The sequence below is a fragment of the Anoplophora glabripennis genome, unplaced genomic scaffold (assembly GCF_000390285.2).
Source record: "Anoplophora glabripennis isolate ALB-LARVAE unplaced genomic scaffold, Agla_2.0 scaffold1094, whole genome shotgun sequence".
Classification (NCBI taxonomy): domain Eukaryota; kingdom Metazoa; phylum Arthropoda; class Insecta; order Coleoptera; family Cerambycidae; genus Anoplophora; species Anoplophora glabripennis.
Genome location: NW_019417167.1, coordinates 100,769 through 121,293, shown reverse-complemented (window position 1 = coordinate 121,293; position 20,525 = coordinate 100,769). Strand labels below are relative to the sequence as shown.

The following is a 20,525-nucleotide window of genomic DNA, read 5'->3' as shown; positions in this document are numbered from 1 at the left end:
ATATATATACCTATTCAAATTCGTAAAAATTTACATGCAGGATGTTCAATTTCACAAGAAAAGCCATTTTGTTCCGTTTGTAATGCAAATAATTATATACGAATGAAAATAACGTAAATAACAAAATAGCAACAACAAAAGGGCAACAATTTAAAATTCAGATTTACTCGCTTTAAGATCTGTGGAGATAAGCGATCAATGTTAAGCATCGGAATATACAACAACATTAATTATTACAATAATTGCATTTTACAATTTCATATAATTGGTCAAAAGAACCCGATTATAAATGACTTTAAGTAAACAAAATACTTATAACTACAGTAGATATAGTAATAGCAAAATTAATTTTTATAGCTCACTAAAATTATATCCTATAAAAGTAATGTGGGATAAAGACTTTAATAGTCAAACTGTATCAATCTATTTAAACACCCTTTCTGACACGTTATTATTAGGCTATGCTAATCTATTATAACTTTCTTACTATTAGAGGTACCTCCAAACCATATATCATTTACAAAACCGTTTTACTCAAACATGGCATCATATACAGGGTGGTCAATGAGTTTGCTTCGCCACACCATTCGAGAACACCCTATGCAAGATTCAGTAACGTCATACAATCACTTACCTTAAAAAATTTATTTGTATTCGTTTCTAGAGCCAAAACACAGTACCAGTTATGCAATCTCTATACAAATGTTATAAATGAAAAATAATCCAAACGTGTTTTCCAGGAAACACGGGTTTTCAAAGAGACGACCTTGCCCGTTCGTGAACAAGAGGTCATCGCAGATAAATTGTTATTTATCATTTTATTCAATTGACTGACACTATTGGCGAAACAGAGATTCGATTAATAACAGACTTGTGTAATGTACGACATATAACTTGTTACAGACCCTGAAGAATGGTGACCCTCCCAGTTTTTTTCGTGTTGTCTGTGGCGGTGATATCCAGGGTTCAAGCTGCAGTCACGTGAGTATTTTAAAAATCTTCCTTTATGGTCTACATTCTTAACAGAAACCTAAGAGTGAACATATGGACAGGTTAAGAAAACTTGTATGCAGCCAAAACTAGTCCGTCCAAATTTCATTTTTTTAATACTAATTATTAAATTAAAACAGAGAAGTAATTAAAAAAGTTTGAAGTGACAAAGGAAAGTAATTTAATGGGCGCCAAATCCAAATGCAATTACAATAATCAGAAACAGATGTGGTTGTAAACACTGCATATAAACAGTGCGAACCAATAATTGTACATTTTAAATCCGTTTGGAAAGTCTTGCGCAGTTTTAATGTAAAGTTTTACTTCTAAGTCAACTGTCCCTCTACGTGTCCCAGATGGTATAGGTATCTTTTTTTTTTAATTGCGCACGAGATTTGAGCAAACCTGCTTGTTGGAAAAAGCTTTCTATTGAATGACCGGTAGTTTTCGAGATAATTTAAAATGAACTTTAAAATAATTGTTTACTTATATTTACATACAACAAATATCATTTTCTTATCCGAACATAAAAAGCAGGTACCTAATATAACTTTGGACATTAAGAACCCTTTAATATACTTATACCTATTTTGGCGCCACGGTAAAGAAATATTTAATGGAATATCTACTGTTTACTGACCTCTAATGGCTTTTGTTTACACGGGAACAGTCAACTAAATTTTAAGTCACTTGAACCTATTTGAACAGCGCATATGTGGTAAGTAACAAGTTATGGAGCAAGTAAAAATTTAGTACACTGGAATAGAATTTATTCTATTTTTTCGTGCAAGTTGACGACTTGCACCGAACTTTTCCCTCCTGCTGATCCACTTTCGCTCCCAAAGTCGTTTAGGTCTATTTTTCTCTTCATTTATTTCTTCTAATATAATATTTAGGATAATCCGTAGTATACCATTAAATTCTTCTACAAATTGCCTCACGTTCATCTCGTCAGGTTTGCAAATATATAAACTGCACTAGAACTTACCAACAACTAAACTTAGAACTTACCAGTGCGAACAGCACTTGCATAAAAAATGCAGTAACTTAAAATTTAGTTACCACTTACCTACTGTCCCCGTGTAAACAAGCCTTTAAGGCTTGTTTACATAAATGAAGAAATATATGAAGAGAAAAATAGACCTAAACGACTTTGGGAGCGAAAGTGGATCAGCAGGAGGGAAAAGTTCGGCGCAAGTCGTCAACTTGCACGAAAAAATAGAATAAATTCTATTCCAATGTACTAAATTTTTACTTGCCCCATAACTTGTTACTTACCACATATGCGCTGTTCAAATAGGTTCAAGTGACTTAAAATTTAGTTGACTCTTCCCGTGTAAACAAGCCATTACTCTCAAATGATAATATCCACATTTTGCATTTTTTCCGTCAGTTACTTTCATGGATGTAATATTAGATGCTCTGACATGATATAGTAGCTTTCTGTCTGTATTTTGCGGTTTAGAAAAATAATTCAAGCAATATGAATTTTGAGAGCACCGAAAGCAATTAAATAAAATTATCGTATTACAATGAAGTAAAAGTTATTTTTATAAGACGGTTCTTTGACCGTTTCTTCAACTGCGCCTTTCTCATAGACTAAAAATAAAAATTGCTCACATTATTTATACTCTTATCAATCAATGGCATAATAAATAATTGCCGCAAAAGTTCAGAGTATCGACTAAAGGAAAATCCCTGGTAATTTTTCAATTATTTTTTTTCTATTCAAAAACAAAATCCTTTAAATTAATTAACAAATTAAATTCGAAAATTATCCACAAACAACTACGGTTAATATTTAAAAAAACAAACGTAATCGAAACGCCTTAAAAAAAAACTGAAACTACAAAGTAAAATTATCAGTTAAACCAAGTCTTATCATCAGTACATGCATTTCAAGTAATATACAAAAGTCCATGATCTTGCAATTGTTGTACACCTTTTTTTGTAAACGACCCTGGTGCTGACCAGGGTCGTACCCTGAAAAAGGAAGGGAGGCTTTTGATGAAAAAAATCATTAATATATTATATACAGGGTGTTTCTAAAATAGGGTTCCAAACTTCTGCTGCGTTTATAACTCAAGAAAATAAGCCAAAAAGTTCCTATTAACATGTGCCCTAAAACGCACCCTTAGGAAGTTATATGCCCTTAAAAGGGCTCAAACAAAACTTTTTTTTTTTTCAAATAAATTGCAGTTATGAAGGATCCGATCATTTAATAAATAATTTAGGACATAAACTAAGACTATTTAAATTTAGAGTTACACTTACTAATTAAAGAACTAATTACTACTGCAGACAATAGCTAAATGTGAAATAGAAAATAATGGTATTAAAATTTTCAAACTTATTTTCTTCGAAAACCATTGGAAATATCGATTTGGACAAAGATCATATTTTTTACATAAAATTGTTAAGATTCTATAAATCTGTAGAGAAAATTGTAAAAAAAATTGAAATAAAAAAAATTACGGGCCGAAAACCCCCTTCACCAACCTAAATGAGTTATAAACGCATCAGAAGTTTGGAACCCTATTTTAGAAACACCCTGTATATATAAGAGAAAAATTTAACGAAGCTAAGTATGCACTAATTTTTTTTTTCTTTAATTTAGTGATTTCCATTATTCAATTCTTTTCTCTAATACTGTATTGTAAAAATTCATAAAAAAGCTCTAAAATTTTTGTTTTAAAAACTTTTTTGTAATTTCAATAATAAACTCACAATAAGTTGTCAGATTAAGTGACTAACCCTGTACAGGGGGCGATTCAACAGCAAGTGTAAAAAAAATCAGAAGATAAAGAACATGCAAGTTTGCCTTATAAAACCCGTGTCCAATTATTAAATTATTATTAAATTGAAACAAATAATTCAGAAAACATTTTTGTTTATTGTATTTTATTTATGTGATTGCCTTTAAAGCTCCTTAACTCAAAAATGGTGCTGTGGTGAACAAAATGGTCATTTACAATTTTGAAGAATTCAGAATCCTAAATAAAAATCAAACTAGTCTACTAGTACTCACGGGGGAAAAATATAGAACGGTATTTCGTTTTTGATAAAATTGTACGTTTAAAACCTATGTTACATGACCATATAATAAAAAAAGCATGATTGTCCTATCCTCAAAATAATTAATTTATTTTTACTATACAGGGTGTTTTTGAATGGAGTAGCATAAATGATACCAGTGAATCTACATTTCAAAAGAACACGATCTGCAAAAAATCGCCTTAGTAAAATGTTCACCCCTGAAGAGATATGGTCCATCAAAGTTTCCAAAAAAAATTATGAAAATTGGCTGTAATTTGAAAACCGAACGAGGTACAAATAACAAATTTTTTACAGGTTGTTTACTAATACAGATGCGAGTTTTCAACTATTTTTCGAAAATTTTAACCCCTCGAAAGGGGTTGAAATAACCACCCCTCAAGCCATTTTTTGCCATAACTTTTATATTTCGTAAAAACTCGATATCCAAAAATACGCATTAGATAAACTGGTTCTTTTAGAAACTTTTACCTCTCTAGCAATTTTCCTTTAAAACTTTTCGTTTATTAATAAAAAAATAAAATGTATTACCATTCACCTCACACCGTATATGATTGCAATCAATCAAAGAAAAACTAAGTGTGCTGCTGTCATGCCAGTTGTCACAATTAACTCTTCTGTAAGTTGTCACTGTTATCAGCTAAATACTTTTTGGGTGTAAATTAACAAGAATTATGCCAAATTTTACTAATGATGAATATGTGGACATGCTACAAGTGTTTTTTTCTACGATCGTGCAAAATTTACTACTTATTGCACTACCTACTGTGCCAAAAGTTTAACTTTTTTTACAGTAGTACAAAAAAAATATTGATTACAAGTTTAATCTAAGCATATCCATAAGTACCTAACGTCTGACATTGACAATTTGCGCAATTAATTTCCAGTTGTCAGTTAAAATTTTAATATTATGTAAAATACTGTTAAATAAAATTTGAAATAAAAACAATCGTAGAAAAAATGTTGCGTGCAACATGTGCAAAAAGCATATTTGTTGCACTTAACATGATTGCAGCTCTCAACTTCGTCTCGAGCTGCAAACTTCATGCATCGTACAACAAATACACACTCTTTACAGTAGTTGCACAAATAACTGTTTGAATGTCGCAGAAACTTTTATTAAATAGAAGTACAATGAAAACGAAACTAAGAAATAATTTATTATCAAAAAGAGAAAAAACAAAAAACTTAGTTAAAGGACATTTTCAAAATAATTGCCATTTCTTTCTAAACACAACCTAACACGTTTATCAAAGTTGTTACGGACTCGAGCAAAAATTATGGGATTGTTGCGAATCTCATCAGCCGCCGCGAATATTCTTTCCTGTAGCTCTTCAACACTGTCAACTGGGGTCGCATAAACAATACTTTTTATATGTCCCCAAAAGAAAAAATCCATGGGCGTTAGATCGGGAGAACGTGCAGGCCAAGAGATAGGTGCCTCATTGCCGCGACCTATCCAACGATTCGGGTAATTTAAATTAAGCCACCGCCTAACTACTACAGTGCTGTGAGCAGGAGCCCCGTCATGCATGTACCACATGGCCTGACGTACATTTAATGGTACTTCCTCCAGAAGTGGTGGTAGATGCTCATTTAAGAACTGCAAATATTCAACAGCACCAAGTCGATGAGGTAAAACAAAAGGGCCGACAAGCACATTTTCTACAATTCCTGCCCAAATGTTTAAACTAAAATTATGTTGAAATGTTGTCATAGATACTTCGTGAGGATTTTCATGAGCCCAGGAATGAAGATTGTGCATATTGGTTAAACCATGTCTTTGAAAAGTTGCTTCATCTGTGAAAAGTATCTTTGAGGCAAAATTCAAATTATTTCTTAGAATATTAAGATACGATTCGCAAAAAACAACTCGCTTATGCATGTCTGGTTCAAGTAGAGCTTGAACTGGCCGGTGGTGAAAAGGATATAATAAATTATCATGGACAATATTCCAAACAACACTATGGGACACATTTAAGTGCATTGCTGTTTTTCTCGTACTAGTCTGACGATTTTCGTCAAACTCTTCAAGTACTGCATCCTCAAGATAAATAGTACGAACAGTAGGTCTTCGGCCGGTACCCTCAATATGCGGCTGTATTTTTCCAGTTTCCCGAAGTCTTCGTTCTACCGCCGAAAAAGTTTGTCTATGGGGAACTTGACGATTTGGATATCTCTCATTATACGCTCTTGTTGTCGCAGCACAGTTTTTGCGACATTCAAAATATACTTGTAGCATGTCCACATATTCATCATTAGTAAAATTTGGCATAATTCTTGTTAATTTACACCCAAAAAGTATCTAGCTGATAACAGTGACAACTTACAGAAGAGTTAATTGTGACAACTGGCATGACGGCAGCACACTTAGTTTTTCTTTGATTGATTGTAATCATATACGGTGTGAGGTGAATGGTAATACATTTTATTTTTTTATTAATAAACGAACAGTTTTAAAAGGAAAATTGCTAGATAGGTAAAAGCTTCTAAAATAACCAGTTTATCTAATGCGTATTTTTGGATATCGAGTTTTTACGAAATATAAAAGTTATGGCAAAAGATGGTTTGAGGGGTGGTATATTTCAACCCCTTTCGAGGGGTTAAAATTTTCAAAAAATAGTTGAAAACTCGCATCTGTATTAGTAAACAACCTATAAAAAATTTGTAATTTGTACCTCGTTCGGTTTTCAAATTACAGCCAATTTTCGTTTTTTGGAAACTTTGATGGCCCATATCTCTTCAGGGGTGAACATTTTACTAAGGCGATTTTTTGCAGATCGTGTTCTTTTGAAATGTAGATTCACTGGTATCATTTATGCTACTCCATTCAAAAACACCCTGTATTTTTTTAATTCAACAGATTGAAACTTCAACAGTCCGTACGATATTTGTTGAGATCGAATTCCAACAAGACCCCTGCGTCACTATCTTGGAATTAATCGCATTCGACTCCCAAGGTAGAAAGACATTGGCCGCTTTCGTGGTAAATTGTTACAGTAGTTCCGATAACAGAACTTTATTGGCTTATTCCTTTCTTGAAATTTTCAATCTCAATCTCAACAAATATTGTACGGACCTGTATATAGCATACAACTTTTATTTTACACTGCGGTTCTGAATTACTCTAAATTAACACATATTTTTTTACTGCATATAAAAGATTAGAGAAACAAATTTCAAGGGATCTAAAAATGTGGGATAGTACGCAAAGGATTCACTAAAGACTAGTAACACCTTTAAAATTGTTTTAGTTTTTTTTCCAAATTTAGGTATATAAGGATTTATATAAATATTTTTTTTTTAATTGTGGCTCATTCAGTTTAATTCCTCGTCATTTCATAACCTGTCACAAATGAAAGAATCTTTACAAAAAAAAGCTTGCTATTTTATTTATTTCGATAAAGTGCATCTTTGTGTGCTTAAAACTAATCTTTTGGGAAATTTTTAAATTAATTGATTTATTTAAATACTAAAATACAAAATTGTTGTTATAGTTTTAAATGGGACTGTCGGTATATTTTCACAACACACGCCGTCTTAACCCACTCAACACTTTAAATACAAACAGATGTATACCCTACTCTTTTTGTAACTAAAGACGACCCTTAAAATAGTCCAAGAGCCAGATGAAAAAAAAATCCTTTGAATTTACTAAACCTAGTTTTTTGATAGTTGATTATAGTAGTTGTGTACACAAACATACTGTAGTCAGTCAAGCGAAACTGATTGTGAGAACAGGTGTCTCAGGTACACTACCGAGATAACAAAATTAATTTACTAAGGCTGAAAATCGTTATACAAATTCTATATTGCATATAAATAAAAGTTGTGTCAGTCAGTTCTTTATTTTAAAACGTAATTTATAGTAATATATTAATTACATCGAATAGACCTGGTTCTCCGTCTAAAAGTTTTTGAATTAGGAACCTGAAAATGTTATTAAAATAATTCACAGTTCCAATTGTAACCTCGGTTGTAAATTCGCAGAGTTACTAAACTTATTGGTCGTGTTCGTCCTCATTCATAAAATAGACGTGTTGCAATATAATTAAAACATCGACTCCTGAAGTTTATTTTTATTTCCTCTTTCAACGCTTTACAGCGCTTAAGTAGAGCGTGTTTATGCACTTTTTCAGTCAAGGTAACTGAGAACAGTAGCAAAGTCATAATATTTATACTACTAGTGCAATGAAAACAAATGTCGACGTTAACACGACACTAATGGAGAGTAGCAGAAATATTTCTGGACCCCACATACATAATTATGTTGTATGTACGTGCGTTTCTTGGTCGCATATCGCTTTTGCCCGAAGAACGGGGTTCTGTTTATTTTAAATGCCTCAAAGAGGAGGACAAGTGGCCTTTTCAAATACCCGTAAATATCGGCAGTTGTTTCAATAAGCACAATCTGCGTCGGTTTTTGCTTTCATAGATGCACTTCTTGCCGGGGGGTAAACGAACTTGGGTTTATTTATAAATCTCAGTCATCTGGACCGTTTTTCATTATACCGATAGAGTGTGCGCTCTCTGCCCCATTTGTACCTACTCGGATATAATCGCATACTGCCATATAAGATAGGATATAACCGTTTAATTACAGTTGCAACCTAATTCTGTGAAAAACTAGTGGCTACATACAGTATTTAATGGGAATGCAATTGACACAGAAATATTAACATTTATTTTAAGACGATCAAATATTAGTGTTTAATTCGAGGTTTAATTCCTGAACTAAATTGTTATGGGTACTAAAATCGCAAATAATACAAATAGAGGGGTACATTATTTTTTTTTATAAAAAGTTTGATATAAGTAGGTATATGTATATGTATATATACGAAAATATAATGATGTTTACCGTAAAGCAGTGGCGTACTATTTTATTTAGAAAAATATGCCACCGATACCCTCCGCCACTGGAGCATCTGAATTTTAGGAAAAGGCCTCAGATTTTGTACAATTTTTAGATAAATACATGTGCCCAATTTCAAATTATTTCACTTATTAGTTTTTAAATTATTTAAAAAAAAATTAAATATTTTTTAAAAAATATTTAAACTTAAATTTAAGTTTAACGCCCTGTATCTTTTTAACAAAGCGTCCTAGATAAAAACTTTATACGAATGACCCCTTAAAATTCACCAAAGAATACGAGGTTTCATTTTTGGTCACGGTTTGTGAATCACCCTGTATACAAAAATTGTTATCCACTTATTTTTCAAAAATTTATTTAAAAAAATTTGTTAAATTCTATTCACAAAAATAATGGTACAAGTTTAAATAAAGTACATGACATTTTTCGAAATTAGTATGTCACCAAAAATTTTTTCAATTTTTTTGGAATTTAATGCACTTATTGATAAAAAAATTGTACCTTCTAAAATTGATGAAGTTATTTGACAGCTGATTTGGTGCATTACACTTGTCCAATTTCTTGATGAAACGACTTCATCAATTAATTGATCAATAAATTGTCAATGTAAAACAGCTTTTGGAAAGATTTTTTTCAGCTAAGCCATTGTATGGACCAGATAGCTTGTTTATTAAGCTTCAATTTCCTTTTATTCAAATTTCGATACGACCATTTTTAATCGAAATATCGGACTTTTAATGAATTTCGTATAACATGCTGCCGCAACTTTTCGGAAAAAAATTTTTTTTTCACGTTTTACACGAATTTTAAAAAACAGGAAAAAAGGGTAATTTATGTTTTTTTTAGAAAATTGACGGTTAAATTAGAAATATTCACGAAATGACTAATGTCTAACTTTTACAGATCGATATACCCAGGAGAACCCTGTGAAGTTTTTGAAGTCAAACTTTTGAAAAAAATAAAAGGGTCACGTTTTTTGAGCGTAAATACTTCATAATAATGATTAAAATGTAAAAAAAATGTTTTTGAGGTTTTTCTGATATTTTTACCGCAAATAACGTTTAATTTGATGAAAAAAAAATATATTTTGTTTTTTCAGAGAAGAAAAAGGGTAGTTTTGAAAAAAAGTATTTTTTAAGTGATTACAGACTGCACAGAAATTAATTAGAACTTTGTCTCAAAAAATGGTATGAATGGGGGCGAAATTTGGTCAACTTTAATTTTAATTTAATTAAAAGTTGATGAACAAAAGTATAGGACGAAAAAGACGAGTTGTGCTGGAAACAATTGGATTTTGTTTTCTTCAATGTCCGGAAGATTTTCCAAAAAAAAGCTTCGAAAATTTTCGAAAATTCTTCGAAATTGACTTTTTTGCATTAGTGTAATATTCAATCATTTTAGCTTTTTTTACGAAACGGTTCAATATTTGCAAATATAGGTATGTATATAGATATTTTTTTCAATTCAAAAATAAAATCCTTTAAATTAGTAATTACTTACAAATAATATCTATCGAAAACTATCAAAAAACAACTATGGTTAATATTTCAAAAAATATACGCGTAATGCTAAAAGCCTTTAAAAATTACTCAAACTACAAAGTAAAATTATCGGTTAAACCAAGTCTTATCATCAGTACGTGCATTTCTAGTAATCTACAAAAATCCATGATCCTGCGGTTTGTAAAGTTTCAGGATGTTCAAGGGGTGATTCGCAACAAACATTAAAAAAAAATAGAAGATATATCATAAAAAAGTTGCAAGCTTGCCTTTAAAACCTGTGTCCAATTATTATTGACGGGTTAAAAATTATTGAAATGAAAAAAATAAATAAAAAAATATTTTTGGCAATAGCTAAGAAACCGTTTTTGTTTATATTTATGTGATTACCTTCAAAGCTCCATAACTCAAATATAGCGGTGTAATTAAAGTGGTAATTTAAAACTTTTAAGAATTCATCAGAATCTCAGATAAAAATCAAATTATTCTGCTACTGCTCAAGTGGGAAAAATAATTATAGAACGATTATTTATTAACAAGAACACATAAAAAAACTGGTAATGTTCATCTTCGAATGTAAAATAAATGTTGCATAATTAACTACCTTAAATAGTTATGATTATCATTTCGAAACATGGAAGTGTAACTTACTGGGTGTTACTAAAAAACTTGAACAAGCTTCAATGGCGGATTTTACGTTACAAATTAACAAAAAAAGTTGCTATAAACCTGTGTCCGGAAAATCTTCGTCGAGATACAAAATATTGAAGAATAAAAAAAAATGTTTTTTTTAAATTAGCAGTAAGAAAACGGAATAATGTATAATTTTACTTTCTATTTATATGCCTGTCACAGTTTTGGGCTTAGTTTTGAAGGTGAACTTAATAATGTTTTTATGTTCTAAGATAATAATCCAAATTTGATTCATTGTTTATAGAACACTAAAAACAACAAAAATGAGTTCATACTGCAACATGTCATACGGCTAATTATTATTATTTAGATAAATGGTAAATTGCTATAGTACAATGTATCCGTAATTATTGTTATAAGACATCAAGTTATGTATGGTAACCTATTTTTATGCATTTTTTGGAAAAAAAAACTATATATTAATATAGTGAATATTTATCATCTATAGAATAACTGTTACTATACTTCTCTCGCCTGTTTTCATAACTTGAAAAAAATGCAGAACTTTTATGTCAGATTGATTTGAATCACATTTTGAACCAATTTAATTAAATTATTAACGGAAAACAGCTTTTTTATTATGAATGTATATCATAAAAATTAATTAATTAGACCATTCAGTTTTAAAAAGTAAAAAGACGCATACTTCTAAAATAGAACAGTTTTAGGACTGCTGTGAAAGATGAAACTTATACAAAAATAGAACAGAAATTTAATAATATTTCTGTCGTTTTGTAATCCATATAGCGTTTTAATAAATTCGCTGTTAACATGTTAAAAAATATGCACTAAATTCATTAGAATCTAGGCCACTGTTTCATAATAAAATTTAAAATGTCTTATGATAATTGAAAAACAAAACAGATTTATAGACTGAGAAAATACATTACGCAACAAGTAGCTAGCGGATTCTCTAAATCAGTCACACATAGTCCAGTTCCGGGGAAATATTGAAATATCCCAGATGGGACACACTGTAAAGAAAATAAACGTTTATGATCTCATAAAATAATTAAATAGGAAACATAAATGAGGGAAACGAACATAAAGTAATAAATAACCACATAAACAGATGGTTATGGTGCCATCCCATCTCGTACAGCAATATCAAAAATAATGAAAGCGTCTCAGGGGGAAATGTCTGATCAAAAAATTACAACCAAGAGGAAACTTTATGATGTCGCGTCTTGTAAAAATCATATATTTAAACACAATTTAATATATTTGCCCTTTTTTAGCTGTGTATATTTTTTGATGTTTTGAATTTATAGGAAAATACTGTAACTTAAAATTTTTTAGTCGACATAAAAATTTAAATGATATAATTTTTTCCACTTTTTAGAAATGAAGACATTAGGATTGCTATATTACAAATCGTCAACGTTGTACGGGCGACGGACGACAAATTAGAACGTCACGAATACAGGGACAGGGTCGTAGGCGAGCAACTCAAAAAGGGCATGATTAACATAGATAAAAGGATAAAAATGCTGGATCCGCTGAAAGGGACCGTAAGCAGGTTAGACGAAAGGCTAGCGGACGTCGAAACACTTTTGATGCAAAAAGAAGAGCGGGAGAAGATACAGCAACAGAAGACTTACGATGTAGTCTTGGACATACAGAAGAATTTGCCCGTTATAATGGAACAAATCAAAAATGATATTCTGGATAAGGTATGTATACTTCCAAAAAGTAAAAGAAAATTATGCATTTAGCCAACTTTGGGAATCCGACATAATTCACGCACTTACTGTTCCCTGAATAAAAAACATTAATCTCCCAGACTAAGTCCTGTTATTCTGTTTTAGATTCAAAGCAATACACCACCTGCCCAAATAATAGAACCTGTGATATCCAAAAAGGACTTTGAAAAATTGGAAAAGCAAGTTCTGAACAAAATGGACAAGGTAACAACCACTATAGATAATATGGAGAACGAGCTGCTGAAAATTAGGGATGACAACAAAAATATGAACGACATCAATAACAAATCTTCTGAGAATCTTGAAAAAGTTAAAAGACAGTTAGATACCAGCGAACAATTGTTGGCGAAATACGAAACAAAGCTCGCTGAATACAACAACAAAATTCCGGAGATTCCCTTACCCAATTACAAGGAAGAAGAAGAATGGAAGCACAACTTTTTAAAAGGTAAAAATGTGATAAGTTAATAATATTTGTATTAACGTTAATTTGTTTTGTATTTCACACTTTTAGTATTGGAGAGTCAAAAATCTCAAGTAAAAGAAATTTTATCCGATGTGAAAACATTGAAACACACCTTGGATGCTCTTCCACAAAAATCCGATATTGAAGATTCCCAAAACGTGACACTAGAAAAATTAGAGGAAATAAAACAAGAAAACACATTAATCCCAGAAAAGACTGCAGAGCTAATACAAGTCCCATTAAACAATATACAGGATGACTTGGAAAGTAAAAGCAACGAAACTATGAAAAGCATAAATGAATTATTATTAATCCCAGAAAAGACTGCACAGCTAATACAAGTTCCATTAAACAATATACAGGATGCCATGGCAAATAAAAGCAACGAAACTATGAAGAACATAAATGAATTATTTGATATAACAGTCACACTGACTGAAAGGTTTTCAAATAATTACGAGAAAATCAGGGCCGAAATTCAAGCTTTGGGTAAATTAGAACAAGTGATGCTGAGAACTGCCGATGATGTTTTGGATACGAAACGTCGGGTGGAATACGGAGTTCACCAGATTCTTGCTGAAGTTTCGAAACAAGTAAAGGATAGTACAAAGGATATTAATCAGGGTATTAATGAAAGGTAAGAATTTGCTAATTGTATTTTATCCGAGAATACAGTAAAACGGTTTACAAGTTCTGATATTTACGTTCTAATAGTTTTATGTGAAATCATTTTCACTATTCACAACGCCTTTCCAGTGATATTACACAATCTTGAATTTTTTACAAGTTAAAACCCTGGATCAATTTGTATGTTTTATGATTAACAAAGTGCAAGAGAAATTTTTGGAGAATATACAGGGTGTTAATTGAATATGTACAATAAATTGAACAGACGATTATTTGAGTGATTTTAAGACAAAAAGTTCATTCATTGGTCCGCAGATGCTTCGTTTCCAAGATACAGGGTGTTAAATTTTTGTAAAAAAAAATGCTATTTTGTAAATATCTTAAATACAATTACCCAATTTTGTTGTAATTTGGCAGTGTTACTTGTAGTGTTAAGGGACTAATTTAACCCTAACTTGATTAGACTTGTTAAGTCCAGTGACGTCCCGTGCGGTACTTAACGAATATTTTTGACACAAAAATGTACGCAACTGACTTTCTTGTAATTTTTTTTTTTTTTTTTGATTAAGTAACTAAAAATACAACTTTTTTCTCTCTTGAATGTTTTTCGTATCATGATTAATTTTTGGAGAAAAAAATCCACTTAATTGCATATCCCTGGACCACACAAGAAACATTATTAAAATATTCGTTAAGGCACCTACCGCTCGGGACGCCACTGGACAATCTATTGAAGTTATGGTTAAATTAGCCCCTTAACACTACAAATAACACTGCCAAATTACAACAAAATTGGGTAAAGAGTGTAAGGTATTTACGAAATAGCAATTTTTTCCAAAAGTTTAACACCCTGTATCTTGAAAACGAAGCATCTGCGGACCAATGTTTATATGAATTTTTTGTCTTAAAACTCAAATAATTGTTTGTTGAATTTATTGTATATACTAAATTAATTAACACCCTGTATAAACTTTCTCATAACATGAAGAATGTTCTTAATCTTAAAAGATTTTCTGAAGCTGTAAAATAGACGATTTCTTGCCGGTAGATTTGCAAAGAAATAACTGCACATAGTAGCAACAATAAAAAATCCTTCAAATACGTTTGTGCTTCACTATCTTCAAAAGTTGATACTCATTTAATTCAAAAACTAGATCTATGTATATCTAACCGATAATCAGCGGAAGTCTTGCCTTTGTCCTTTTCAAAAGCCTGTGTCTACCGATCATACCCAGAGTTCATCGTTATTCAATTTTATCAGGAAATAAAAAACTATTTATTAAATATTCTTGGAAATTCTTCTTAATCTATTTTTCTAAAGAGATGATCGGATGTACTCTCATATCCCTTGCATAGGATAATGAATACTTTTCTTTCCTAATATTATGTACCACAGATTGCAAGTTGGCACCCTTTACTCCTATATTCAACAAAAGATATAAACTTGACGCTGTTATAATTACGATCCGACAACCTTATTACCCATTGTTTGCAAGAATTAGTTCATATGAACCTAGTTCCTTCTGAGCAACATGGATTCGTCAAAGGTCGATCAGCATAAACCAACTTGCTCCATTGTCTAAATGCCTGGATTGAAACTATCGGGCGCCATAAGGGCGTGATAGATATAAATTTATCTTGACTTTTACAGAACTTTTGACAGAGTTCTCCAAAGCATCGTCGTTTACATAAACTGGAACACCTCGGTGTTCAAGTCAGAGTTGTCATAGACCAATAACAAGCGGGATACCACAAGGTTCTGTTCTTGGTCCATTGTTGTTTGTTATCTATATCAACACTAGCTCAATATCGTTTTATGTAAAGAACTAAAGTATTTGCTAACTCTGCAACTAGCTATAATGACCTTCAGAGCAACATAGATTCCCTGCAGTGATAATATTCACAGTGGCTTCTATCGTTAAATGCAGTAAGTGTGTAGGGCCCTATATTGGCCACAATAATAAACAATTATCTTATTTTTTTGGACTGACCGGATTTAAGAACGGTACTGTCACATAATAATCTTGGGTTAATGATAAAGTTGTAACCTACTTGCAGTGATCTTGCCACGGTTCGTAAATGCGCTAATACTAGACTGTATCTAATTTGAAATGTACTCCCATCAGTGTCACCAAACCTGTTGCAAATTCTATAAAACCTACATCCCGCCCATACCTTAATATGCTGGACCAGTGTGGTATCCTGATCCCACTTCTGATAAAAATCTTTTGGAAAATCTCCAACAATATTCTATATGCCACTTGCTTGGACCCCTACGGGAAACTATGACACCTTCCATTTTGAATAATGAGGTATAATTTTGGTGACCCAGGATCAATTTTCTCATTTAACACTAACAATCAAATTCGTGAACACTTAATAAAACTAACGAAAACAAATTTTAAAAGGTGTGCCAGACACTTCAATAGAAACTTCAGAGTTTGGAACCACCTTGCCATAAGAGATTGTTGAGGCATAATCTGTAAACTTGTTTATAAACAAAATTGATATCTTAATTTCTAATTTGAACTCGACAGATCTTCAGTTTGTAAAGTATAAGATTAAGGTTGTATTTTTTCAGTTTTGATCTGGGAATCAATGCCCTTCTCTAATTTGTTATTAATATTAATATTAATAATTATAATAATAATAATTTGTGCACCGTTCCAGATTCGATAGCTTTGAACTATCAATTCTAGACGAAGATTCGGGAGCTTTGGCCAATCTGACCTCAAAAATAGGAGAAGAAATAGACCAAGTCTGGAGGCAAATTGGTATAATGCATCAACAAATGAGCGCTAGTACAGATACCTTAAATAAATTGCAAAACCAGACTGATGCCTACGTCAACGGATCAGTTAATGTTATGGACAGTATGAAAGGAAAGGTATGAACCGAGAACAAGACTTCCGTCAGAAATTAAATAAAATTTTTCATTTCAGGTGGGTTTGATTACCGCTAAAATCACAGAGGTTGAAGACAACCTGAACTATCTGTTGGGTAGATTGTCACTGGTAACGCAAGAGTTCAACCATATAAAAACCGGACTGGGCAAAGCCTTAGATGAAATTAAGGACAGTTTTAATGCCGTTCAGGATAAAATAAACGAGAACAAAGGACCGGGACCGCATAAAATAGACAGCGGAGAAGTTGGTGCCGCTAAATAATTGTGCATTTATTACGCCCCTCTATTTGTAGTGTTTAAATGTATTGTAGTATAATTACGAACTTTGTAAACTTAAATATGTGAATTGTTATTAACCGTAAGGTAGGTTATATAAATATAAAATGCTGCAGAAAAATTTTGTACTTGATGCATTTCAAATTTAAATAAAAGATAATAACTGTTGTTCCCGTATTTTTCAAGTTTTAAGACCTTCAAAGTCGTTGAACCTCTACATATAGGGTGGATCGAATTTTAATGCTCTCAAAAAATAATAATTTGTTTTATAAACCATATTCGAAAAATGTTTACTTTTGAGATATGGGAAAATAAATAAAAATTTTTTTTTAGACCATACGATAAAGATAAAAAAACTGAAATATCTTCACAAAAATGTTTATCCCATTGTCATTCGTATATTCTCCAATAAACTATTTCTATGTACATATACAAGGTGTTAACGAAATAAGTAATCAAAATTGGTAGAGATTTTGCAGTGGCAGCCCCCAAGGGAGATACAGGCCCTTGAAGGGGTAACTCAGGGAAGTTTTTATTTCAAAACGGTTTAATATTAAATCATGACATTTTGGGGTTGTAGGTACTACTATTTGTATGCCTAATAATTGGTATAATATACAAATAAAAATGCGGGATCATGGGGCAAACTTTACAATTTTTTTTTATATGCAATTTTTTCTACTTCCTGAACCGAAATGATGAAAATTTATCATATTTTGCATAAAAAAGGTTCTCTTGTAAGATTTTAATAGCATGAGCCATTTTCTTAAAATCCATAAACCATGAAATAAATAAACCTGTTCTTAATCACATCAAAAAGCTCAGAAAGAGAACAGTTGAAAATGTCACACGTGTTACAAATAGAATCATAATTATTATAAAATATCCTGTCAAGTGGTGACTTCTATAAAAGATTAGATCTAGTTATAGAAATGTGAAAAATAGTCCAAGAACGATTTGAAGTTCTAGGAACTAGAAAATAAAGATGACTAAGAATTTCTGGACAGTCGATGCCATGACGTAAAAAAGAATGCAAGAATTTAAGTTAATTGCAGCATCTCCTAAAATCTAACAAATTAAGATCGAACTGACTAAGTAATATATTATGGTCACAACCACGCTCCGGATATATACAATCAATGCTATATACAAGATATTTTAGAATTTTTCTCTGTACCGTTTTGATCGATCTAACATGATTGTCATAAAAAGGGCTCCAAACGAGCAAGCAATATTCAAGCTTGGATCTCACATAGGCAAAAACCAAGGTTTTTAGAACCTTAATATCATGGAAATCCCAACCTTGTCTAATTATAAATCCAAGTGCTTTCGTAGGAGATGCGGTGTGCTCTATGTTGGACGTAAAACTTAATTTTAGCGAGCCAACACATGCGAATCAATTTCATAATTGAACAAAATTACATTTACGAGTAAATGACATCGTTTTGCATTTATTGTTAAGAAAAAGTTTGTTCAAATTACACATTAATTAGCTGCAACTGAAGCTTTACACAATCATCAACTGATTTAACAGTATTGAACAATTTCAATTAATCTGCAAAGGACAATTTTTTACAGTCGACTACACTATTAAGATCATTAACAGAAAGAAAAGTAACGGACCTAAATTCGACCCTTACGGAATGCCAGATGATACTAAATAAGGAATGGAATTAAATCCATTCTAGGTAACATATTGAAAACGATTAGACAAATTAGACCGGAACAAATTGACCAAGTGGTAAGAGAATCCATAACTGCTCAATTTAGATAGTAGCAAAGAGTGATCTACCCGGTCAAATGCTTTGGAGAAATCCGTATAAACAACATCCACTTGCCCTAACTTGTCCACTTCCTCAAAAACAAACTGAGCGAAACAAATTATATTAGTATTAGTGGAGCATTTTTCCATAAAATCATGCTGGTCGACAGAGATAATATTTTTTACTAGATACACTTATACACGGACACCACTTTAGCAAAGTTAGATAAGATGGTAATGGGCCTGTAGTTTTCTATATCAGCACCGGGGTCACCAGCTTTAAGTATGGGGCAAACACTTGCTGCTTTTCAGGGAATATACCTTGTTGTTTTAATGACAAGTTAAAAATTATACACTTAAGGAAATATTGTTATCTGACCGTCTCTGAAGAAGTCATAATTCATAGTAAGTGATAGTTGGTGAGAATTAAAATGGTCATGTTTTGACAATGAATGTTTTCACGAAATTAATTTTCCTTCGTAGCAGCTTGCACTTATTTAAATGATTTATTGATACCTACTAACATTTTATCTTTGAAACTTTATGCTGTAACTTTAAGAAAAATGATAATTTTGTGAAAAATATGAAGACAACTGTTTGTATTTATCAGTTCATTATAAAATAAAATATTTTGCACATATACGAGCAACGATTTTCAAAATCTGACCTGTAATTTTTTATTTCTCAAATTTTGTAATGAAAACTGTTTATGTGGACTGGAAATCATCTGGAAACGGACTGGGTCCCACCCATTATCAAGATATGCGGACTGCCATCACTGTTGATAGTTAATAACTGCATTTAGCAGAAATTGTAAGGGTATACCACATCAAATAAATATTTTTTATGAAGTAGACCTTAATTTCTAATCAATTAAAAAATTAAGATTTCAAAAAAAATTATCAGTCTTTAAAATTTAAAAATAACGAGCGTTCAAATAAAAATGTGGTCGAAGTTGGCTCTGACACATTGGACGTAGGGAGTAGCTTATAGCGACCAACTTAACCTCATTTCTCAACGAGCTGTATAGCAGCTGTCAGTTTCAATAACGTTAATGACTATATAACTTTATTTTAAACGTTATCTGGTTTTTCAGAAGACCACATTCTCATATTCTGTGAGTTTACATAACCACTTAAATGAAACCAGGCTTCATCAGAAAAAAAGGTGATATTATGAAGTTCACCGTAGTTGTTTAAAACCCATCGCCGAAAATCAACTTCATGAAGTTCTTGCTGACAAGTTAAACGATAGGAGAACAAACGCAAATCTTTTTTTAACACTGTGTGGCAGGTACCGACTGATACTCCCACCATTTGTGATAAAACACGTACAGAAGTTCTTGGCGCATTTTCCATTATTTGTTGGACATTTTCTTTTAATTCTTCAGTCCACTTTTTAGGTCGGCCGCTTCCTTCTTTTCTTATTACACTGCCCGTTTCACGAAAAACATTAACACAACGCTGAACTGCACTTTGAAAAATTTTGTACTCAACAACGCCGGGAAATTGATTTTGAAATTCTATGAAACATTCCTCAATAGAATACTTCCATATTCCATCAATCTTGCGTCCATTTCTAAAGTAGGACTCTATGATAAACACTTTTTGTTCTTGAGAAAACACCATTTTAAACGCTTTTTAAAACGAAAATATTCAAATTGATAGCGGCGAT

General features: G+C 31.7%; 1 protein-coding gene across 2 annotated transcripts in view; it reads left to right on the top strand.

Annotated features, from left to right (window-relative positions):
• Positions 1 to 17,250, top strand: part of LOC108915702 (golgin subfamily B member 1) — a 17,941-nt gene extending 691 nt beyond the window's left edge. Inside the window, exons 2-7 of one of the 2 annotated variants that reach the window (XM_018721811.1) lie at positions 904 to 981; positions 12,455 to 12,785; positions 12,921 to 13,263; positions 13,330 to 13,918; positions 16,579 to 16,795; positions 16,851 to 17,250. In XM_018721811.1, the coding sequence (XP_018577327.1) occupies positions 914 to 981; positions 12,455 to 12,785; positions 12,921 to 13,263; positions 13,330 to 13,918; positions 16,579 to 16,795; positions 16,851 to 17,075 (1,773 nt within the window). In that variant the 5' untranslated portion in view covers positions 904 to 913 and the 3' untranslated portion in view covers positions 17,076 to 17,250. Of the gene's footprint in view, positions 1 to 814; positions 982 to 12,454; positions 12,786 to 12,920; positions 13,264 to 13,329; positions 13,919 to 16,578; positions 16,796 to 16,850 lie in introns of those variants that run through there. The other variant, XM_018721810.1, reaches the window with a different exon arrangement.
• Positions 17,251 to 20,525: the final 3,275 nt, after the last annotated feature.